Source organism: Theropithecus gelada, chromosome 14, assembly GCF_003255815.1.
Source record: "Theropithecus gelada isolate Dixy chromosome 14, Tgel_1.0, whole genome shotgun sequence".
Classification (NCBI taxonomy): domain Eukaryota; kingdom Metazoa; phylum Chordata; class Mammalia; order Primates; family Cercopithecidae; genus Theropithecus; species Theropithecus gelada.
The window spans coordinates 48012525-48032283 of record NC_037682.1 but is presented as its reverse complement, the minus strand read 5'-3'; the positions used below and the strand labels follow the sequence as shown (position 1 = coordinate 48032283).

At 50.4% G+C, this 19759-nt stretch overlaps 1 protein-coding gene across 5 annotated transcripts in view; it reads right to left on the bottom strand.

Moving 5' to 3' along the window:
* The window catches only part of ABCC8 (ATP binding cassette subfamily C member 8), an 84608-nt gene extending 67360 nt beyond the window's left edge, over positions 1 to 17248 (bottom strand). For 3 of the 5 annotated variants that reach the window (XM_025357064.1, XM_025357065.1, XM_025357066.1), the window contains exons 1-6: positions 17058 to 17248; positions 15317 to 15458; positions 10330 to 10451; positions 3167 to 3333; positions 1299 to 1541; positions 205 to 393 (exon numbers count right to left, since the gene is read on the bottom strand). In XM_025357064.1, coding sequence (XP_025212849.1) covers positions 205 to 393; positions 1299 to 1541; positions 3167 to 3333; positions 10330 to 10451; positions 15317 to 15458; positions 17058 to 17205 — 1011 coding nt within the window. In that variant the 5' untranslated portion in view covers positions 17206 to 17248. The remainder of the gene's footprint in view (positions 1 to 204; positions 394 to 1298; positions 1542 to 3166; positions 3334 to 10329; positions 10452 to 15316; positions 15459 to 17057) is intronic. The other 2 variants (XM_025357067.1, XM_025357069.1) reach the window with 1 other exon arrangement.
* Between the last annotated feature and the right edge of the window lie 2511 nt (positions 17249 to 19759).

Sequence of the window (19759 nt, the reverse complement as noted above, 5' to 3'; positions counted from 1 at the left end):
ACCCTTGGGGCACAGGCTCGCCCCCTGGCATTTCTGTTGACCAGATGCAGAGTATTCTGTGGTGGGGATACTGCTATAGGCTTTGTGCATGTGTGAGGAGCCACTCCAGTGTGGCCATGGCTCACACGCGTTGGCCTGTTGCACTCTCAGAAACAACTGAAAACCATCTAGAGGGTGCCTTACCCTACTGCTGGGGCTGCCTACCTTGGGCTGGAAGACGTCGTTTTCCTTTCCAAGGTGGTCCACGATCCCAAAGATGCACAGTGGCCCGGCGAAGCCCAGCAGGTCGGCCAAGATGCGGAAAGTGCTGCTGAGGACCAGGCGCCTCCCGAAGGCATGGCTGAGTGCCTGCCAGATGGCCCGGGCACCTTGAGTGCCCTGCACGTCCTTCCTCTGCCCAGAGAGACCATGGCCAGGTCAGGGTGGCTGAGGGCTCATTCAGGGCTGGGGCTAGCCTCCCAGGATGCCCCTCGCTCCTGTTGCCTGGGGAAACCCAGTGGCCACATCCTCTGCAAGCAGGTGAACTCCAGGAAGAGATCATGGAATCAGCAAGTGTACAATTGGGAGGGCCCTATCAACGCCAACATGGTCTAGATGGGCAAACTGAGGCCAGATGATTGCTCGAGGTCACACAGCTGGTCAGGGACTATGTGATGAACACAGCACTGGAATGAGGAAGTGGCCATGTGGCACACTCACTCATTACCACCTGCCACTGTGCCTTAGCAACTGCCCTGGTGCGAGGACAGAGGCAGTGAAGGAGCACTGGACCGGGAGTCAGGAGACTGGCTCTGCTGCCTGCCAGCTGTGGGCCAGCTCTGGGCAGGTCACGGCCTTTCTCAGGGCCTCAATTTGCTCCTCAGTGACATGGGGAGATTCCTGCCTGGCTCAATTCATAGAGTTACCATAAGGATCAGACCACTAATACCCCTGCTCTCCAAATCAAGTGAACATTCCAACCTTTATAGTCAGTAAGCTCCAGAGGAAAGAGCACAGGGGCGTGAGAGTCCAGTGGGGTCACTTCCCTTCTCAGAGCCTCAGTTTCCCCATCTGGATGAGGACATTGGACTAGATGACCTAAACAGTAAGGGCCATTCCAACTATGCCTGTCCTATGACTCTTCAGCCCTGCACCTGTCCCTGGTTCACTGTGTGACTTAAGGCAAGCTTCTTCCCCTCACCAGCCTCAGTTTCCCCGCTTGTCCCACCAGGATTTTGACCTAATGCCCTTTGAGGTCCCTCTCTGTGACCCTAAACCAGAAGGCAAGGAATAGATGGTGTGGCTGTGCCCCCACTGACCACCTGGGCGTCAAAGGCCTCGCGGAGCCGCTGGTAGTTGGTGAGGGCCCTCATGGCGATGGGCAGCTTCCCAATGGCTCGCAAGTCGATGGGCTTCTTGTGGGCAGTCTTGATGAAGGTGTTCATCCACCAGTAGGTACCTTTGGACAGCAGATTCACGAAGGGCTGCAGGAAGCGCACCCCTAGGTCCTGCAGGTCCTCCGGTGGCTTCACCTCCCTCGGTGTCTTGAAGAAGATGTATCTCTGTGGGGCACATGGGCCATGGGGGATGGGTAAGTGCAACTTCTCACCACTCCCTACCTTGCCCCAGCAAGGATTTGGGGTTGTGATATTCCACACTTGATCTCTAACAGATGGGGCCATCTTTCACCTGTAATTATTACCAGGAAAAGGATTCCCCAACACTTCCTGGCCACCAATGTCAGAGCCTCCTGACTTTGTAACTGCTCATTGAGGTTGACTTTGAATCCCCCATGGCTAGGCTGGGTTGGGTTTCGGTTGGGCTGGGGAGGAGCAGGAATCTCTCATGTACTATCTTCTCCACAGATCTAAGGATACCACCATGTTTCATATACAGTTCACAGAACTCCAAGTCATGTAGACCTGGTTTCGAATCCTGGCTTCTCCACTTACCAGCAAGGTGTTTTGGACAAGCCTCATCTAAAAGGTTTCCTCATCTATAAAGGGGACGGTGCTTGCATCACAGGGTTCCTGTGAGGGTCACTGGAGGGTAGGGGGACACATAAGGAGCCTTGTGCCCTTCAGATCACCAACTAAAAGCAGAAGAGTCAGAGAAATGCAAGCAGTCCAAGTTTGAAAGGGCTATAGCCCTCACTGCTGGCTGGAAGGCAGGGAAAGGGTTTTCTCACTTATCTCTGGCAGATTACAATCTTTCTGGAGGGCAATATGTAACACTGATCAAAATTTAAAATACACAGACCCTTTGATCCAGCAACGCCATTCCTTGGACTCTCTCCCACAGAAATAAAAGCAGCAATACATAAATGTGAGTATGCTCGATACACCATTATTCATGAAGGCAAGAACTTGGCAACAAAGTGAATGCCCATCCATAGAGAAATAGCTGAATACATTATGGCTCAGGCATACGATGGAAAATTATGCAGCCATTAAGAAAACAGAATTAGCTATATCAGATGGCTTGGAGGGAGTCCCAAGAGATATTTGTTGGGTGAGAAAAGCACAGTGCAGAAAACAGTGCATAATATGATCCCATTCTTACAAGATAAATACTGAGGGGAAAACCTACATATTCACTTGTGTTGAGAGGAAAAAACCTGAATAGATATTTATTTAGATAGACACATATGGTTTTATACTAATAAAAACAAAGCATGGGAAAGACAGATGAGTTCATTAGTCTGGGCTACCTGGGGAGGTAGGGGCAGGGGAAGGGGAAGGTTGCAGGCTGGGGTGGGAAAGAGAGAGGGAGGCGGGAGCAAACAGAAAGGAAAACAAAATACTCATTCATGTGTGCGTGTGACGATATGAATACATTAAAGCAAAGACAAGTCCCCTACCACCGAAGAAAGAAAGGAGAGGCCAGTGCCTGATGCTTGTCTTCCTTCTCTATGGAAAGTCATTCGCCAACCTCAGCAAACACACCTGTCACCCCCCACCCCCCCGGGAGCCTGGGGTAGAGCACACGTGGGCCAGATGGAGTGTCTCTCCTAAAACTTCCCCCGCCATGGCCCCACTCCCCTTTACGGGGGCAGGTAAAACAAGTTGACCCCTTCTCAGCTTGGCTGAGAAGCAGGGTGGGGGGCCGAACCCAGGGCAGGACAGAGGCCGCAGCCTCTGCTCCCCACCCTGCCCTGGCCCAGGTGCATCCTCAGTGGCCTGCTTACCCTCACCCTGATGACATTGACCTCCACAAGGAGCAGCATCCCATAGAGGATCACCAGCAGCCCCGTGAGGCAGAAGCGTAGCTGCGAGAAGCCGATGGCGTGGTCCAAGAACTTGACAAACTTGATGGTCTTGGTGATGAAGGCCAGGGTCCAATACACCAGAAGGGCTGCCGAGGAGAGATGGAAGATCATGGAGATGTGTGTGCATCATGTGTGTACACTCACGTAATATGTGCAAGTATGTGGCAGAGAAGGAGACAGAATGAGCATGCCCGGGTGTGTACACTTCCGAGTAAAGGGATGTGCACGTGTGAATATATCAGAGTGTGTGACTCTAAGATGACGCACATTCGTCTTAACATTTATGAAAAACACCAATAATCTCATAAATCAAACTGGTCAGACAAATGTCCCTTAACAAGAAGTGATCATGGGAAGAATAAGAAATTTATTTCTTGAATTTAACTAAGTTACAGGCACTGTGCCAAATAAGCACTTTAAATACATGAGCTCATTTATTCCTCACCATCACTTTTCAAAGAAAGTGCACTGCCGTCACCCCCAATTGCTCAGACAAAGGAAATGAGGCTCAGAAAGACGAGATAACTGATCCAAGGCCACACACCCATTAACTGGCAGAGCTGGGCTGGCCTGACGCTGGAGCCCATGCATGCAAGCTCCATGCTATAATGACTTCCTTGTGGAATTTCCAAGTGAGAGAAATCTTAAAGGTCATTCAGTCCAGCCTTTTATTTTACAGATGAGGAAACTGAGACCCAGAGACAGGATGCGACCTTGCCCAAGTGCACTGGCAGCCAGGGACAGAGAGAGGGTGAAAGCCTGGGTCCCTGTCCTCACAGTCCAGAGCCCACCACAGCATGATGATGGAGCAGGGCCATGGGAGACATGGAAAAAGCCAGCCACAGTTCCATGAGGCAGTGTTATACAGGGGTTAGTGGTGGTGGTCCCGCAGCCAGATACAGCTGGGCTCAGAGCCGGTGAGATAATAGCTGTGTGACCTTGGATTAGTCACTTAGCCCTCTAGAGCTTAGTTTCCTCATCCATTAAGTGGGAATCATAATAGTGCTACCTAGAAGGTTCTTGTGAGAAACGTATGGAAAGCATTTAGTGCAGTGAGCCTCACACGCAGCCGGTGCTCTTTGGACATTAGCTGTTATTTTTTATTATCTCTAGATTTAAGACCTGGGGCAGGTAAACCTCAGAAGCTATCAGTAGATTCTATCCTAAATTCTTGCACACACGCCCACTTCAATCTGCCAGTAAATCACTGTCAGCGTCCAACAACCAAAACCAGCAATAACCTGTGAAGTCCCCCTCTGAGGGTGGGGGAGATTTTAGCACTGGCAGCTCTTTCCTCCTCCCTCTTAGACCACATGCGGATAAGGTCAGCCTCATGCCACAGAGTCCCTCTCCAGAGGACTTGAGTGAGGGAGAGAGACTTTCACTCTGCCCTCTATCCCTATGTGGGCCTAGGCATGGAAGCCAGAGCATCGCTTGGGGACAAATCTGGGATCTGTCCTGCCTGGCTCAGGGTTAGGAAACAGGTTGAGATGTTGGGCCCCACCCTGTGCCCAGGGCTGAGCTCACCCAGGGGATCAATGCCATCCACCTTGGGTCCCTGCATGAGGACATGAGGATGGGGGGCAGAAGTATCTGCCTTCTGGTCCCAAGAATCAGGACTGGAATAATGTCCCCCAGCTCAGGCTGGTCTCTAGGTCTCGAGGAATTCCACAGCTGAAGGCTGTCCCCCTGCCTCCACTCCACTCTTGGACAGATTCTATCCCAGGCCTCAGAAGCCCTTTAGCCCTTAGTGAGAGCTGCCTACTGGAGCTGACTTGAAAATATGCCTCACGCCTGTCTTGTCCCTAACACTTAACAGATACGGTCTGATTTGCTCTTCATTACAACCCTATGACTTAGGCAGGGACTTATTCTTCTTCCTGCCCGGGTGGGGAATCGGAGGCTCAGAGAACTTGGATGTCTTGTGCAAGGTCACACAGGGAATTAGCGGTGGACCCAGGACTAGGCCCAGAGGTTTTTTTGCACAGTCCTGTCCTGCAGTGCTGAGTGCTCAGCCTGTTGCCAGACACAGCAGCACTCAGCAAAAGCTGAATGCCTGATGAGAGAAGAGGGAAAAGGAAGGAAAGAGGCATAACATGGGGACTGCTGGTGAGCTCCCATTACTCCTCCTTCTCCCTCCAATCTTCTCCCTTACCCCACACCTCTCCCATTAACAAATGCTATCTATTTCACCTCCTAAATATCTTGAATCTATCTACTTCTCTCCATCCCTGTGGTATACCACCTAAGTCCAGGCATCATCATGTCTCCTCTGGATTCCCGCTCCACCCTGAGAGCCTTCTCATTGGTTTCCCCACTTCCTCCCCATCTTGTTCTCCTCCAAGCTGGTCTCCATAAAGCAATTATTATGATTATGTTCAAAACCCCTTAATGCACCCATGTTCATAGCAGTGCTATTTACAAGTGTCAAGAGGTGAAAGCAACCCACTGACAGATGAATAGATAAAGAAAATGTGGCATATCCATACAGTGGAATATTAGTGAAATATCCATACAGTGGAATATTAGCCTTAAAAAGGAAGGAAAAAAAATTTCAATACATGCTACAACATAGATGAACCTTGAGGACATTATGCTCAGTGAAATAAGCAAGTCATAAAAAGACAAATAGGCCGGGCATGGTGGCTCACACCTGTAATCCCAGCATTTTGGGAGGCTGAGGTGGGTGGATCACAAGATCAGGAGTTCAAGACCAGCCTGGCCAACATGGTGAAACCCTGTCTCTACTAAAAATACAAAAATTAGCCAGGCATGGTGGCGAGCGCCTGTAATCCCAGCTACTCAGGAGGCTGAGGCAGGAGAATCGCTTGAACCAGGGAAGCAGAGGTTGCAGTGAGTCGAGATCACACCACTGCACTCTAATCTGGGCAACAGAGCAAGACTCTGTCTCAAAAAAAAAAAATTAAAAAAAAGACAAATAGTGTATGATGCTGCTTAGATGAGGTACCTAGAGTGCCCTAATTCATAGATAGAAAGTAGAATGGTGGTTGCCAGGGGCTGTAAGGAGGGAGAAGTGGGAAGTTCTCGTTTAATAGGTACAGCGTTTCAACTTGGGAAGATGAAAAAGTTCTGAAGATGGATAGTGGTGATGGCTACACAGCAATGTGAATATACTTTTTTTTCTTTTTTTGAGACAGGGTCTCACTCTGTTGTCTAGGCTGGAGTGCAATGGCACAATCCTTTTTTTTTTTTTTCTTTTTTTCCTAATTTTTATTGGTGCATATATATATATTTCTTTTTGTATTATACTTTATGTTCTAGGGTACATGTGCACAACGTGCAGGTTTGTTACATATGTATACATGTGCCATGTTGGTGTGCTGCAGTGGCACAATCTTGGCTGGAGTGCAATGGCACAATCTTGGCTCATTGTAGCCTCCACTTCCCAGTCTCAAGTGATCCTCCCTCCTCAGCCTCCCACGATCCTCCCACCTCAGCCTCCCAAGTAGTTGGGACTACAGGTGTACATTGCCATGCCCAGCTAATTTTTATGTTTTTTGTAGAGATGGGGTTTTGCCACGTTGGCCAGGCTGGTCTCGAACTTCTGAGCTCAAGCAATCGACCTGCCTTGGCCTCCCAAGGTGCTGGGATTACAGGCATGAGGCACCATGCCCAGCTGTGAATATACTTAATGTCACAGAACACTATACTTAAAAATGGTTAAGATGATAAATTTTATGTTAAACCACACAGACACACACACACACAAACTTCCCATTGCTGTTGGGATAAAGGCCAACATCTGTGGTGCGACCTTCCAGCTGGGTGCAGTGGCTCACGGCAGTAATCTCAACACTTTGGAAAGTTGAGACTTGATCATTTAAGGCCAGGAGTTCAAGACCAGCCTGGTCAACAGGGTGAAATCCCAACTCTTCTAAAAACACAAAAAATTATCCGAGTGTAGTGGTGCATGCCTGTATTCCCAGCTACTCAGCAGGCTGAGGCACGAGAATCTGCTTGAACCTAGGAGGTGGAGGTTGTAGTGACCCAAGGTGGGGTCACTGTACTCCAGCCTGGGCACAAGCAAACAAAACCCAAAGTCCAGCTCCCCTCTACTTTGCACCCCTGCCACTCTTTTTCTTCTGAATTTTCTTTTTCTTTTTTCTTTTTTTTTTTTTTTGAGACGGAGTCTCGCTCTATCGCCCAGGCTGGAGTGCAGTGGCCGGATCTCAGCTCACTGTGAGCTCTGCCTCCTGGGTTCACACCATTCTCCTGCCTCAGCCTCCTGAGTAGCTGGGACTGCAGGTGCCTGCCACCTCGCCCAGCTAGTTTTTTGTATTTTTTTTAGTAGAGACGGGGTTTCACCATGTTAGCTAGGATGGTCTCGATCTCCTGACCTCGTGATCCGCCCGTCTCGGCCTCCCAAAGTGCTGGGATTACAGGCTTGAGTCACCGCGCCCGGTCTCTTCTGAATTTTCTAATGTGTTTTGTTCCTTCTGCCTTGGGGCCTTTGCACATGCTGTTCCCTCTACCTGAAGCACTCTTTCCTCCCTTCTTCCAGTTAGTGTCTTCAGTTCTCAGCTCAAATATGACTTTCAGAGAACATTTCCTTGGCTTCATCTGGGTTCCAGGACCATGGTTCCTTCATGGAAAAATGTAAGCTGCACCACAGGTCCCCTTTCTGTGGGACTCCATACCCAGGTCAGACCTCAGCCTCCTCAGAGGGCCAGCCATTCTCCCAATATGCATTGCCCTCTGTCCCTGCAGCTCACAGGTGCGTCCCTTCCACTTTTCCCTGTTCTAGAATTTCTGGCTCTGTGGAGCCTCCTTTCAAGGGAAGATAACTCCAACAAGGGGAATGGAGGGAGTTAGTCTTTGTTCCTTAGAAAAGGACAAATCCATCCATGGGTGATAGCTTGTGCTTTAAAGAGAGAACATTATGTTTTTACTGGAGAATGAGAAAATGAACTCCTCGGATGTCCACACGGGGTGTTTCCAGAGGGCACTGGTCAGCCAGGCCCTGGTGGTTAGTGAAGGGTTCTCTACAGACGAGGAGCTGCTTCAGAAATGGAAGCAGGGTGGCTCTCTGAAGCCTGTATTTAACATCTCCCCTCTCAACCTGCTTCCCCCAGCTTCCATTCATACTCACGTGGGGGGCCCTGGGTTAGGGGTAGGGGGATCACCTGGATAATCCTGATGGAGCTCAGATCCCACCTTCTACAGAAAGGCAGACCTGTGATTAGTGCAAGAAACACCCTGTACTCCCTGAACACAACAATGTCACTGGCTTAGCACAGAGCGTGCCAGACTCCAAATGTCAATTCGATGCTGTGATTCCCAAAAATCAGTCTGACTTAATGACACAGTGTGAACACAATCTAACTGCCAGATGTACAGCCCCAGCCTTAGACACACAGGCTGAACCTCAATACAGAGGCCAACCTGCAGATTGATACCTTTGCCCCAAGGACAGAGTCTGAGGGCCCTTAGACACACAGTGTCAGAAATGATTAGGAGATTGCACGGATGCTAGATTCCCGGCTGTGCCCCTTGACGAGCTAGATTAGTGCTAGTTATTTAACCGCTGAGCCTCAGTTTTCTGATATGTAAAGGGAAAATAATAAAGGTACCTACCTCATAGAGTTGTTGAAAGGATTAAATGAGTTAATATACATCACATAGGTAGGATGGGGCCTGGCATACAGTAAGTACAAAGTGAGTATTTGCCGTTATTATTTTTAACCTCTCAGTTTCAGGGTCCACATTGGAAAATGGGGATATTAACAATACCAATAAGGAGGCTGGGGGAATTAGCCTGTGGGACAATGAATATAAGGAACATGGCACGGAGCCTGCCCCACAGCACATACTCAGTAAACGTCAACCATCATCCTGTTGCTTCTGCCTGGGACCCCAGTCCTGCAGTATTTAACATTTCAGAAGCTCTAAGTGGGCACTCCTTCCTGAGTCTCTCTAAATGTTCGCAAACCTGAAGTTCTGGTCCCAGAGCCTTTCTCTTCTCTCCCCAGGTGACCTCTTCCAGTCTCAAGCTTTCTTTCTCCCTTTCTTTTTTCTTTTCTTTTCTCTTCTCTTCTCTTTCCTTCTTTTCTTTCTTTTCTTTCTTTCCTTCTTTCTTTCTTTCTTGATGAGTCTTGCTCTGTCACCCAGGCTGGACTGCAGTGGCGCGATCTCAGCTCACTACAACCTCTGCCTCCTGGATTCAAGTGATTCACCTGCCTCAGTCTCCTGAGTAGCTGGGACCACCAGTGTGCGCCACCACGCCAAGCTAATTTTTGTATTTTTAGTAGAGGTGGGGGTTTCTCATGTTGGCCAGGCTGGTCTCAAACTGCTAACCTCAGGTGATCCGTCCACCTTGGCCTCCCAAAGTGCTGGGATTACAGGTATGAGCCAGGGCACCCGGCCCCAGGCTCAGCCTTTAGATGCCATCTACAAGGCCCACCTCCTGAAAGTGTAGCTCTTACCCTGCCTGACCTCCCCATGAAAGCCCAACTTGACACTTGAGTTGGCTGTCTCTGTGACATCTCAAGCTCAATATGCCCCCAATAGAAAACTTGATCCCACCACAGCCCACCTTCCCCTCCTCTGCCACATCAGTTATTGATGCCACAGTTCACCCAGGTGCTCAGGCCCAGAGCCTGTGACTCTTCCTTGCTCCTCTCCTGGCGCCAGCCCTCACCTCCCACTCTTCCCCTTGCTCATTTGGCTTTGCCCACAGTGACATCTTTGCCAAATCTATCCCTATCAGAGGACTTTGCACTTGTCACTCCCCTTGCAGGGAACAGTTTCCCCCAAATACCTGCACACCCACATTTACCAAAGCCCTTCCCTGACCATCCTGTGTAGATAGCAACATGGCCATTGCCCCTACCCCTTACTCAGCTTGATTTTCTTCATAGCATCACCACTACCTATTTGTTTGTTTGTTTATTCACTGTATTTGCCCGTCTGTCCTCCTTCACCAGACTGTAAGCTCCATGAAGACAGAGATTTTTTTCTTCTTCGATTCCGAATCTCTACTGTCTAGAGCAGTACCTGGCACATAGTGAGTCCTCAGTAAACATTATCTGAAGAAATGCGCCTCCCTCCTATACCTCACTTACCAATTAGCAGCTTGGGGAAGTTGGAAGTCTCGATGTTGTGATAGTAGACCACAGAGGTGACAGCAGCCATGAACGCCATCCCGGCTGGCATGTACAGGTGGAGGTGGCGGGATTCGGTCACCCTGAGATGGGAGAGAGAAATAGACAGGATGGGGACGTTCTAAGTACTGCAACAGAGCAGCCCAGGCCTTGAATTCCGAAGGCTGAACACTGAACTTTTATAGCATCACTGCATAGGCTGCAGGGCCCTTTAGTTAATGGGCATATTTGGAGTATAGGCCGGGCAGAGCTGCCAGTACGTGGAGTAGAGCTGGATATTTGGAGGTCTTACTGTATGCTGAGCCCTAAGCACAAGGGTCGCTGGGATCTCTTGAGCAGTGCAGGGGCCTGTATGCCACAACTCACCCAGTGACAGTCCCATTTAACATGAACAGCATACGTCAGCATTGGCACCCTCCCCGGGGCTGTGATAACAAACTGATGAGAGTCAATATTTATGGAACATTTACCCTGTGCCAGGCACTGTTCTAAGTACGCGATATATATTAACCCACTTAATCTTCATTAAACCCCATCAAGTGGGTACTCTTAGTCTCCCATTTTATGGTTGAGGAAACTGAGGCATGAAGAGGCATTTCCAAGGTCCTGATTTTGTCTTCTCCCTCAGGATGGGGAATGCAGCAGTCAATATCAGCTCATATTCTTTTCACTTTAACTCACAGAGGCCTCTAGGTGGGTGGACCCTGGTCTGGGGGTAAGACCCAGAGGCAGCCAGAGCCTCCTCCCAGGCCTCAGTCTTCCCCGTGCCTGGTGAAGAGGGTCACCTTACTTAGTCATGATCATGCCCTTCCACAGCTCTCTCCTGCAGACAGCAAAACCCACTCTGCTCAGCCTAGAACGAAAGGCCCAGGCTATGTGGCCTCCAGCCACTTTACCAGAGCTGCCCAGCCTGCCCTTTCTGCTCCAGCCCTGTGGGACTCATTCCATTCCCAGATGGCCTGCTACAGCCTGATGCCTCAGTGCTGCTGTTGCCCACCAGGCTACTTCTATCCAGTGTGCCAAGGGTCCCTGCCCTTGAAACGCTGATGGTAGGGAGGAGGCTGCCATGCTCAGAGCTAACTCTTAGAGTCAGCAGGCTAGGGAAGTGATACCGCCAATGGACAGAGGCTGAGAGAGGACAAAGGAGGGGGTGGGCAACCAAGGACAGCTTCCTAGAGGAGGTGGCACCAGGTTGGACTTTGAAGGATATATAAGAGTTCAACAGAGAAGAAGGAAGGACATGAGGAGAGCCATCCTGTGACCCCAGTGGGTCTGGTGGGACTGAGGTGCAAGTGTAAAGGCAATGTGGGCTCTCCACCAAAGAGCATCTTCCCCTTATTCTGTGCCAGGAGGACCACAGGTTTGCTCCAGCAGCAATGTACCCAGCCCCAGGGGGAATGGATGGCGATTGGTTTAAGAAGTCATGCAATTCCATACCCCTTTGCCGGTGTTGGTCCACATATTCTGGCCAGTGAGATGTCAAGGAAAGAATAATCTCCCTCATAAAGGAGAAGCATGTCGGGAGAATGCCCTGTCTGCTCATGCTAAGCAATTCCCGGAGCTAGGCAGCCACCTTGTGACCATGGGGAAGATAGGCTGACACACAGAGGATGGTGTGGAAAGACGGGAAGAGGCTGTGTCCCTGAAAACATCAATGAGCACCAAACCAACTTGAAAAGGCAAACTCCACATTTCTTGTTTAATGAAATGGTAAATATTGATATTCTTTAGTGGATATTCTCCACAAAAGGTCTTCAAAGTAATATAGAAAGTACAAGAGAGACAAGGCTAGAGAGCAATCATGAATGGCAACACTGGGCACAGCCAACGCCCTTCCCGGGGATCTTCAAAACTCTTGCCTCTTTACTCCTTGAAAAGATTTTGAAACACCCTCTACTCTCTCACACATTTTTAAGCTGACATCTAAACATGTTTTATCATATGTTGATATAAGTGCTTTTTTTTTTTTTTTTTTTTTTTGCAATAGGAGGGAGAAATGCTAAAATTTTATAAGATGAAATAAGATGAGGATTAAACATAATTGAACTAAATATTTCATGGCACGGCTTCATAGAATAGTTTTTAGCTGCTTTGTTAAATAATACAAACTGAGTTAGTTAAGAAATACAAAAAACTAGCCGGGCGAGGTGGCGGGCGCCTGTAGTCCCAGCTACTCGGGAGGCTGAGGCCGGAGAATGGCGTGAACCTGGGAGGCGGAGCTTGCAGTGAGCTGAGATCCGGCCACTGCACTCCAGCCTGGGCGACAGAGCGAGACTCCGTCTCTAAAAAAAAAAAAAAAAAAAAAAAAAGAAATTAGGTAAAGTTTTATATATGGGCTTTATCCAGTGTATGGTGGTCTGGGAAAATATTGTAGTTATTTTAAAAAATCTTCTTCACTAACTTATCCTGCTTTGATTGTTCTGAATTCAGAGCATCACGCACAGAAATAATACCCAAAGGAAGAGGAGAAGTGCTACAGGTTTAAGATGGCTTAATTATTCACTAAATGAGGCTCACTCTAAATCAAATCAGGGCAGCCTTAATCAGCCTCCACTCCCACCTGCCCCCTAAATTTCCAGACAGCTCTGAAAACCCAGGCTGGATTAGACTAGGGGTATCACAAGGGTCTGTGACTTCTCCTGTCTGCTCTTTTCCTGCCCTCACTCAAGCTTGCCATCCCTGGGGGTAGGAGCTCACAAAGACCAAATGACAATTACTCAGCTCAAGCTGATCTGTGCCCTGGGGGGAGATGGCCCTTTGCACTGAGCTAAAGCAGAGCAGCCACACACAGGAGGGGCTGCTGACAGCCAGCAGGAAGGCATCCCTGGACTCATTCATTCCAGTTTCCCACATCCTGGGAATACACAGTCTGCCCAGTGCTCTGCCATGTCCCGGCTCTGCACCCTGTCCGTGCTCAAAGTTCATCCTCCACAGCCCCATGAGGCAGCCAAGCCAGGGACTATGATGCTTGTTTCACAAGGCCAGAGAGCAGTCATGAATGGTCACACTGGGAACAGCCACCACTCTGCCCACGGGTCTTCAAAACTCTTGCCTCTTTACTCCTTGAAATAATTTTGAAACACCTTATACTTTCTCACACATTTTTAAGTTGGCATCTAAAATGTTTTATCGTATATTTATAAATGCTTATGCGGCCCAGAAAGCCCGAATGACTTGTCCAAAGTCCCATAGCTGGTACACAGCAGAAGTGCTTTCTAAAGACCCAGGTCTTCCTTCTCCAAGGGCGGGGTGTCTTCCTCTGTCACCATCTGGTGAGTATTTAACATCTGAGGGCTCACTGTGGCATTTGTGCTACTTTGGAAGGGGTGTAGGGGTGGGGGTGGAGGCGGACTTGTCACCTGCTTGTGTAGCAGTATGCCTTCTGGTCTTCTTGCTGGTCTGGGGACTTTGATAAGCAGGGAGAACTGCTGCCTCCAAAGCAAGCAGGTATTACAGAGATCACTGCTGAAGCCAGGATGCAGGGACACTGGGGGAGGGAAGGTGGGGAACGGGAGGGAGGATGAGGGAGCCTATCCCCTGCCATCCAACTACAGGAGCCAGGCAGTGCTGCAGGAGTGCAGTCTGGATAGTCTGATTGCAGCTCAGGGGGCGCTGGACCTCAGATACTCAAGCCAAATATCCCTCTCCTCCATCACTCCCTCTCCTGGCAGTCTCTCATTCTTGCTGCTTACTGGATTCTTCCTTAGTGAGATGGCTGCTCCAGCTCCTCTTCTGTCCTCGACTGCGGACACACCATTTCTGTCTGCAGTTATCGCTCACCTAGACTACTGCAATCAATGCTAAGTGACACTTCTATTATACCTCTAGCTTCTCCCTGCCTCCAGCCTGCGCTGAACACCTCTTCAGGTTCTCACCTAAAAGTGTTATGCTGATGACATCCCTCTTCTTTTCCAAACTGCTGACCAAATCCAACCCAAACATGCAGTCTGGGATTCACAGTCCTCCTGAGATGCCCCAACCTGGGTTCCCAGCCTCAGCCTCCATCGCTCCCCAGCCTGTGTTTAATGCTCCAGCCCCTGCGCTGCTCCCTAGCCCTACCTGCTTTTCTCTTTGGTGCCTTTTCTCTTCCCTCAGGCACCACAAGCTCTCTCTCTCCTTCCTCCTCTGTGTGTCAGAGACCTAGTCACCCTTCCAGACTCCACTCCAAAGCCCTCTCAACCACGGAACTTGCCCAACTCTGCCTTCCTCTTGCCTCCCAGAGTAATTATTTGTAACACAGTTTCATTTATTTTCCTAAGGACCCAATAAATGTTTATGGACTGAATAATGTTTATGTTTATCACATGCCTTGCACTGTGAATACAAAGATGAACAAGACTCAGATTCTAACTCTTAGGCCTTTCTGACTCAGAAGACAGTTTTGCAAATAGACATAAACTTTAACATACAGTATGATCCGTGCTGTACCAGAGGTGGGAGGAGTGTGCTGTGAGACCCAAAGGGAAGGTAGGCATAGGGAATGAGGCCAGAGACAGGTGGGGCTGACTGTGAAGACCTTGGATGGTGGGCTGAGGATCTGAGACCACATCTTCGAAACAGCTGAGAATCAAGGAAAGGTCTTATGCAAGAGTGGGTGGCATGCTTAGATTTTTTTTTTTTTTTTTCCAAGAAGGTAACTCCAGCAGCTTGTAGAAGAGACCTGGCATTTTCCACTGGAATTGTGGCATTCTAATACGCTCTAGCATTATTTCACTGGGACTTAGCATGCAGATCCATGCTCCCTCCACTCTCCTGGACTGATGGCAGGGCCTGGGACTCACTTGTGTCCAAGCCCAGCTCAGAGAGGTTGGCACATAGGAGACATTGAGTTGCTGGATGTAGTAACAAAAGATATGGGCTTGTGGAATGCAGGTGAGCTAGCGTCTCCTTCGGCCTTTCAGGAAGTACCCTGTAGCAGATTCACTTTCCTGAGTCCTCAGTCACTCACCCATCAGACAGGATGCCCTCTGCAATCTCACACACCAGGACGAAGAGCAGCATGAAAGTCAGGATCCACCGCAGGTTGTGCCCAGGGAAATGAAGCCACGTGCTGTGATGGATGTGCACCTTGGAGCTCTGACTGCCCCATCCTGCAGGGAAAGACAGTCAGAGGCAGGATGCCTGCCCACTTGGAGGAGGAGGAGGGTGCATGAACCCCAGAAGGTTGCTTGGGCATTGGGACCATGGTGGGGGTGACACCTACACATGAGAATCCCCAAGGTTGGTGCACACAAACTAAACGTCCAACTCATTCAGCCTGGTCCTGTGCTGGTACCTCCCCCCACCACACCTTTTTTTCTTTTTGAGAGAGGGTCTTGCTCTGTTGCCTCTGCTGGAGTGCAGTGCCACGACCCCTGCTCACTGCAGCCTTGATCTCCTAGGCTAAAGTGATCCTCCAGCCTCCTGAGTAGCTGGGACTACAGGTGCACATCACCATGTTCAGCTAATTTTTAATTTTTTGTAGAAAGAAGGGGATCTCATTATGTTGCCCAAGCTGGTCTCAAACTCCTGGACTCAAGCAATCTTCCTGTCACAGCCCACCAAAGTGCTGGAATTACAGCCATGAGCCCCTGTGCCCTGCCAAGGTACCCCATTATACACGCTAACTTCTTGTGTGACAAGTCATCAGGTTAATAAACCATTTGGTTGAGAACAGAAGTGAAAATGCTGTTCTTTTTTTTATTTTTGATGCACATACGAGCACATATTTTGTATGTTTTCTTTCTATTTCTGTCTAACTGTGTTTGTTAATAACTAGCAACTCTGCTTCTGCAGCAACCTCTTGTAAATCTAATTTTGTGACAATCTTTCCTTTCTTCCCCAAAGCTGTACATGAATTTTAAGATTTGCTTTTTTTCTTAAAGTGAATGAACACGTTTTGGGGAGGCAGGGGACACCCTATGAGTTGATAGACTTGACTGGTCTGGAAGAGCCAAGGTCTTGGAGAGAGATGGGGGCGGGGGGACCTCAGTGGAGAGTCACGCACGATTGTCCCAGCCGTGGCCCCCAGCTTTGCAAGCAGGGGCGCCGGGGTCGCTGGGTCGGCAAGTCTGAGCTACTTTGCGCAGAGCCTGAGAAGCTGCGCTCTGGAGACACATGCCTGGGTGGGGTGGCGGGGGAAGGGAATCCAAGTCCCTAGCTCTCGCCTCTCCTCGCCCAGGGCGCGGGCCCGGGACTGTCAAAGATCACGGACCACTGCGCGGCTCAGCCCGGTGAAAGCATAGTGGTTAGCGGGGCCTCCATCCCAGGCTCCGAAGCACAGGCTTCCCTCCTCCCTAGGCCCAGCTGCGGCTGAGTGGGAGGGTGCCTTGCGCGAGGGGTGACCCGGCTCCCTAAGCTGCGCCACGGAGGATGAGGCCCGACCCCTCTCCACTTCCCCACTGCGTGCAGAGACCTCCTCTTTCCCTTTCCCCCATCCCAGCTCTTGGCCCTGCAGAAGCAAAACTTGGCGAGCCCGTGGGTCACAAACGTCAGCTGTGTTTGGCGCGGGATCGGAGGCACCGGAGGAGTGAAGGGATGAGCTGGTGTGCGAATGCAGGGACCGGCGGGCAGGACACAGGACAGGGGACCCCGGGAACGAGGCTGTCATGGGCCGGAAGGGGACGCCGAGCGGTGCGGCGCGCAGCGCCTCCTCCTCCTCCCTCCCTGCTCTCCCGTCCCCTCCTCCGCTGCTCGCCGCGCGCACTCACCGATGAAGAGGATGGGGAAGGTGATGAAGAGTAGGAAAACATGCGGCACCACGTTGAGCGCGTCCACAAAGCAGCCGTTGTTGAGGACGCCCTGGTCCACCCGGTAGGCGGCCGAGTGGTTCTCGCTGCCGCAGAAGGCCAGGGGCATGGCGGCGCGGGCTCGGGCTCCGCTGGCTCCGCGCGCCTCCCGAGCCTCTGTCCCTCGCAGCTCCGCCGCCCGGCCCGGCCGTCAGACCCCCGCCCTCCCGGGCCCCGCCCCGCCTCGCCGGCCTCCCTCTCCCGCACCCCGCCCTGCACCACCACCTGCGGGACCGTGGGGACGGCTAGGAACCCGACCCGCCCTGCCACGCCTGCGCCCGCCTTCCAGATATGGAGGCGCGTGCTCGCAGATGTTGCCGGGGTCGCTTCGTGAGTGCCCCGATGCGCGCGTGCGCTGGGGGCGAGGGGAAGGGCAGGCGGAGATGGGGAGTGGGGTGTGGGCACACTGGAGTCTGGGTAGGAAAGGAGGGTGGGGCGTGCAGAAGAGGAGAGAAGGGTCCACATGGCCTGGAGTGGGCGGGTTCAGGGTCCCGAGCGTGAGTTCACCTGGGCGTGGTGAGGTGGATGTAGAGAGCCGAGGGACGGGGGCAGAGTGGCGCAAGTCTCCACCCTACATGGACGAGAAAAGTGGGGCAGAATGTTACCTTGTGTTGGTGGTGGTGGGGGGTGGGGCTTGGGCGTTTTCAAAAGTGGTCCCAGGTGGGGCAATCCTAGGTACTACTTTACAGCTTATCTGGCACTTTCACACGAGGATCTCCCAGCACTCTTGCTAAGTACAGGTTCTAATCACTTCCATTTTTCTGATGAGGAAAACCAAGCTGCGAGGGAGCTGAAGGGAGGCCAGTAACATGACTTCCCCAAGGTCTCAGTTCCAGCAAGCAGGGAAGCATAGCTCGACCCCAGCTGCTCAGGTCCCCCGTCCCCACCCCCATCATTTGTACTCATGCCTCTGGTACATGACAACCCTACAGCGACTGGCAGACCAGTGGGTAGAATGGGTGACGGCCCCAGGCTGAAAAAGAGGAGCTTTAGAAACGCATCTGGCCAGACGGATGCGAGGCAGTGGAGGGAGACTGAAATTCTTAACCTGACCTGGAACAGGCTTAACATTTGGAGGACACCATGAAATTGTACAGACAACGTTATGCCTTCCTATACGTTCTGGAGAGATTCTCATGAGACTGTGCCCCAAAGAAGTTTATATCGTATGTAGAAAGAACAGAAAATGGGATTTGGGGGTTAGATTTAAGAAGAACTTTCCTAGAGAGGGTATGAAGCATAAATGAGCAAGTTCTCAGGAAGGGTCAGGGGAACACCAAAGGAAGACCCCTTCAGCTCCTTTGCCTACAAGCTTCACTGAGACTGCCCTGAGGCTGCTGAACCTGGTGAGCCCCTCCAGCACGCTTCAGCAAGGCCGAGACTCTGCCCAGGCCCTGAGGCAGAGGGCAGATGGGGTTAGGTGAACAGCCTTGGGAGAGCAGGGTCCAGGGTCTGAAAGCCTCAGTCTCTGACTTTGGAGAATTTCTCTGAAGCCAAAAGATGTTTCTTGCAGCATCAGCCAAAATAGTGAAAACTTGGTGGCAGTAAATATCCTGCACCAGGGACAGGGGTTAATTAACCTGGGAAAATGCAGCCGCTGGAACGGTGCTAGCTGAGTCTGTGTAGTCAATAGAAAAAGTTTACGAGATAGTGTCAGGTGAAAAACGGCAAACAAAATTGTGCTTCCCATGATTATAGCCGTATGAAATATGTATGGTTGCGTGAAGCCTGCAGGGAAAGGTCAGACTTGGAAATATGGTAAGGCAGTGCTCAGTATGTATTAGCTGCCGTCGCTGTGCTTATCATCATTCCTTTTCTTTAAAAATGAGACAGCTGAGGTTCAGAGAGATGAGATGACAGGCCCATGGTCACCCAGCAAGATTTTTTCTTTTAGTTTATTTTTCTTGCTTTCAAGTTTTTTTAAAAATATATTTTCTGCAATGTTGTTATTTTGTTTTGTAGTTACAATATCGGTTTTTCACACTTTCAGCAATGCTATCTTTCTTCTTAGCAGTAATAATATATTCACTTTCAAAGAACGGGGGGTTCCTAGTCCTGGCTCTACCACTACTAGTTGTGTGATTTGGGGGCAAGTTACCATTCTGCACTTCAGTTTCCTTATTTCTAAGTGGAAAAGATAATAATATGGACCCCAGAGGATTAAGATGAGATCATGGGTGTGAATGTGCTTTGCAAGTTGGGGAGATGGTCCCAGCTGCTTCATCCCCTGGGTGACCACACACGACAGCCCCTCGATCAATCAGGGTTATTTAATGGCCTCTCCCTCACCCCACATTGCCTGGTGCAACCCTCACACTTGCTTATTCCGGGTCATTTAAAATAAACAACAAGTCTGGTATTAAGGGAGCATCACCTGGGACTAAGAAAGTGTTAAGTCTGGAGTCTTGGGGACCCGTGTTTGCCATCTCCAGCACAAACTTACTTGTGACTGTGGACAAATTCCATCTTTCCCTGCACCTAGCTCTACATTGAGGACATGCACCACACTGCCCACTGTGTGGGTGGGAGAATTACTCTGAAAAGTGTGGAGTCAGGTGCGCACGGGGGCATGAAAGGACTTCCTTTGTAGTATATGGGTTGTAATCCTGGAATCAGCCCAAATG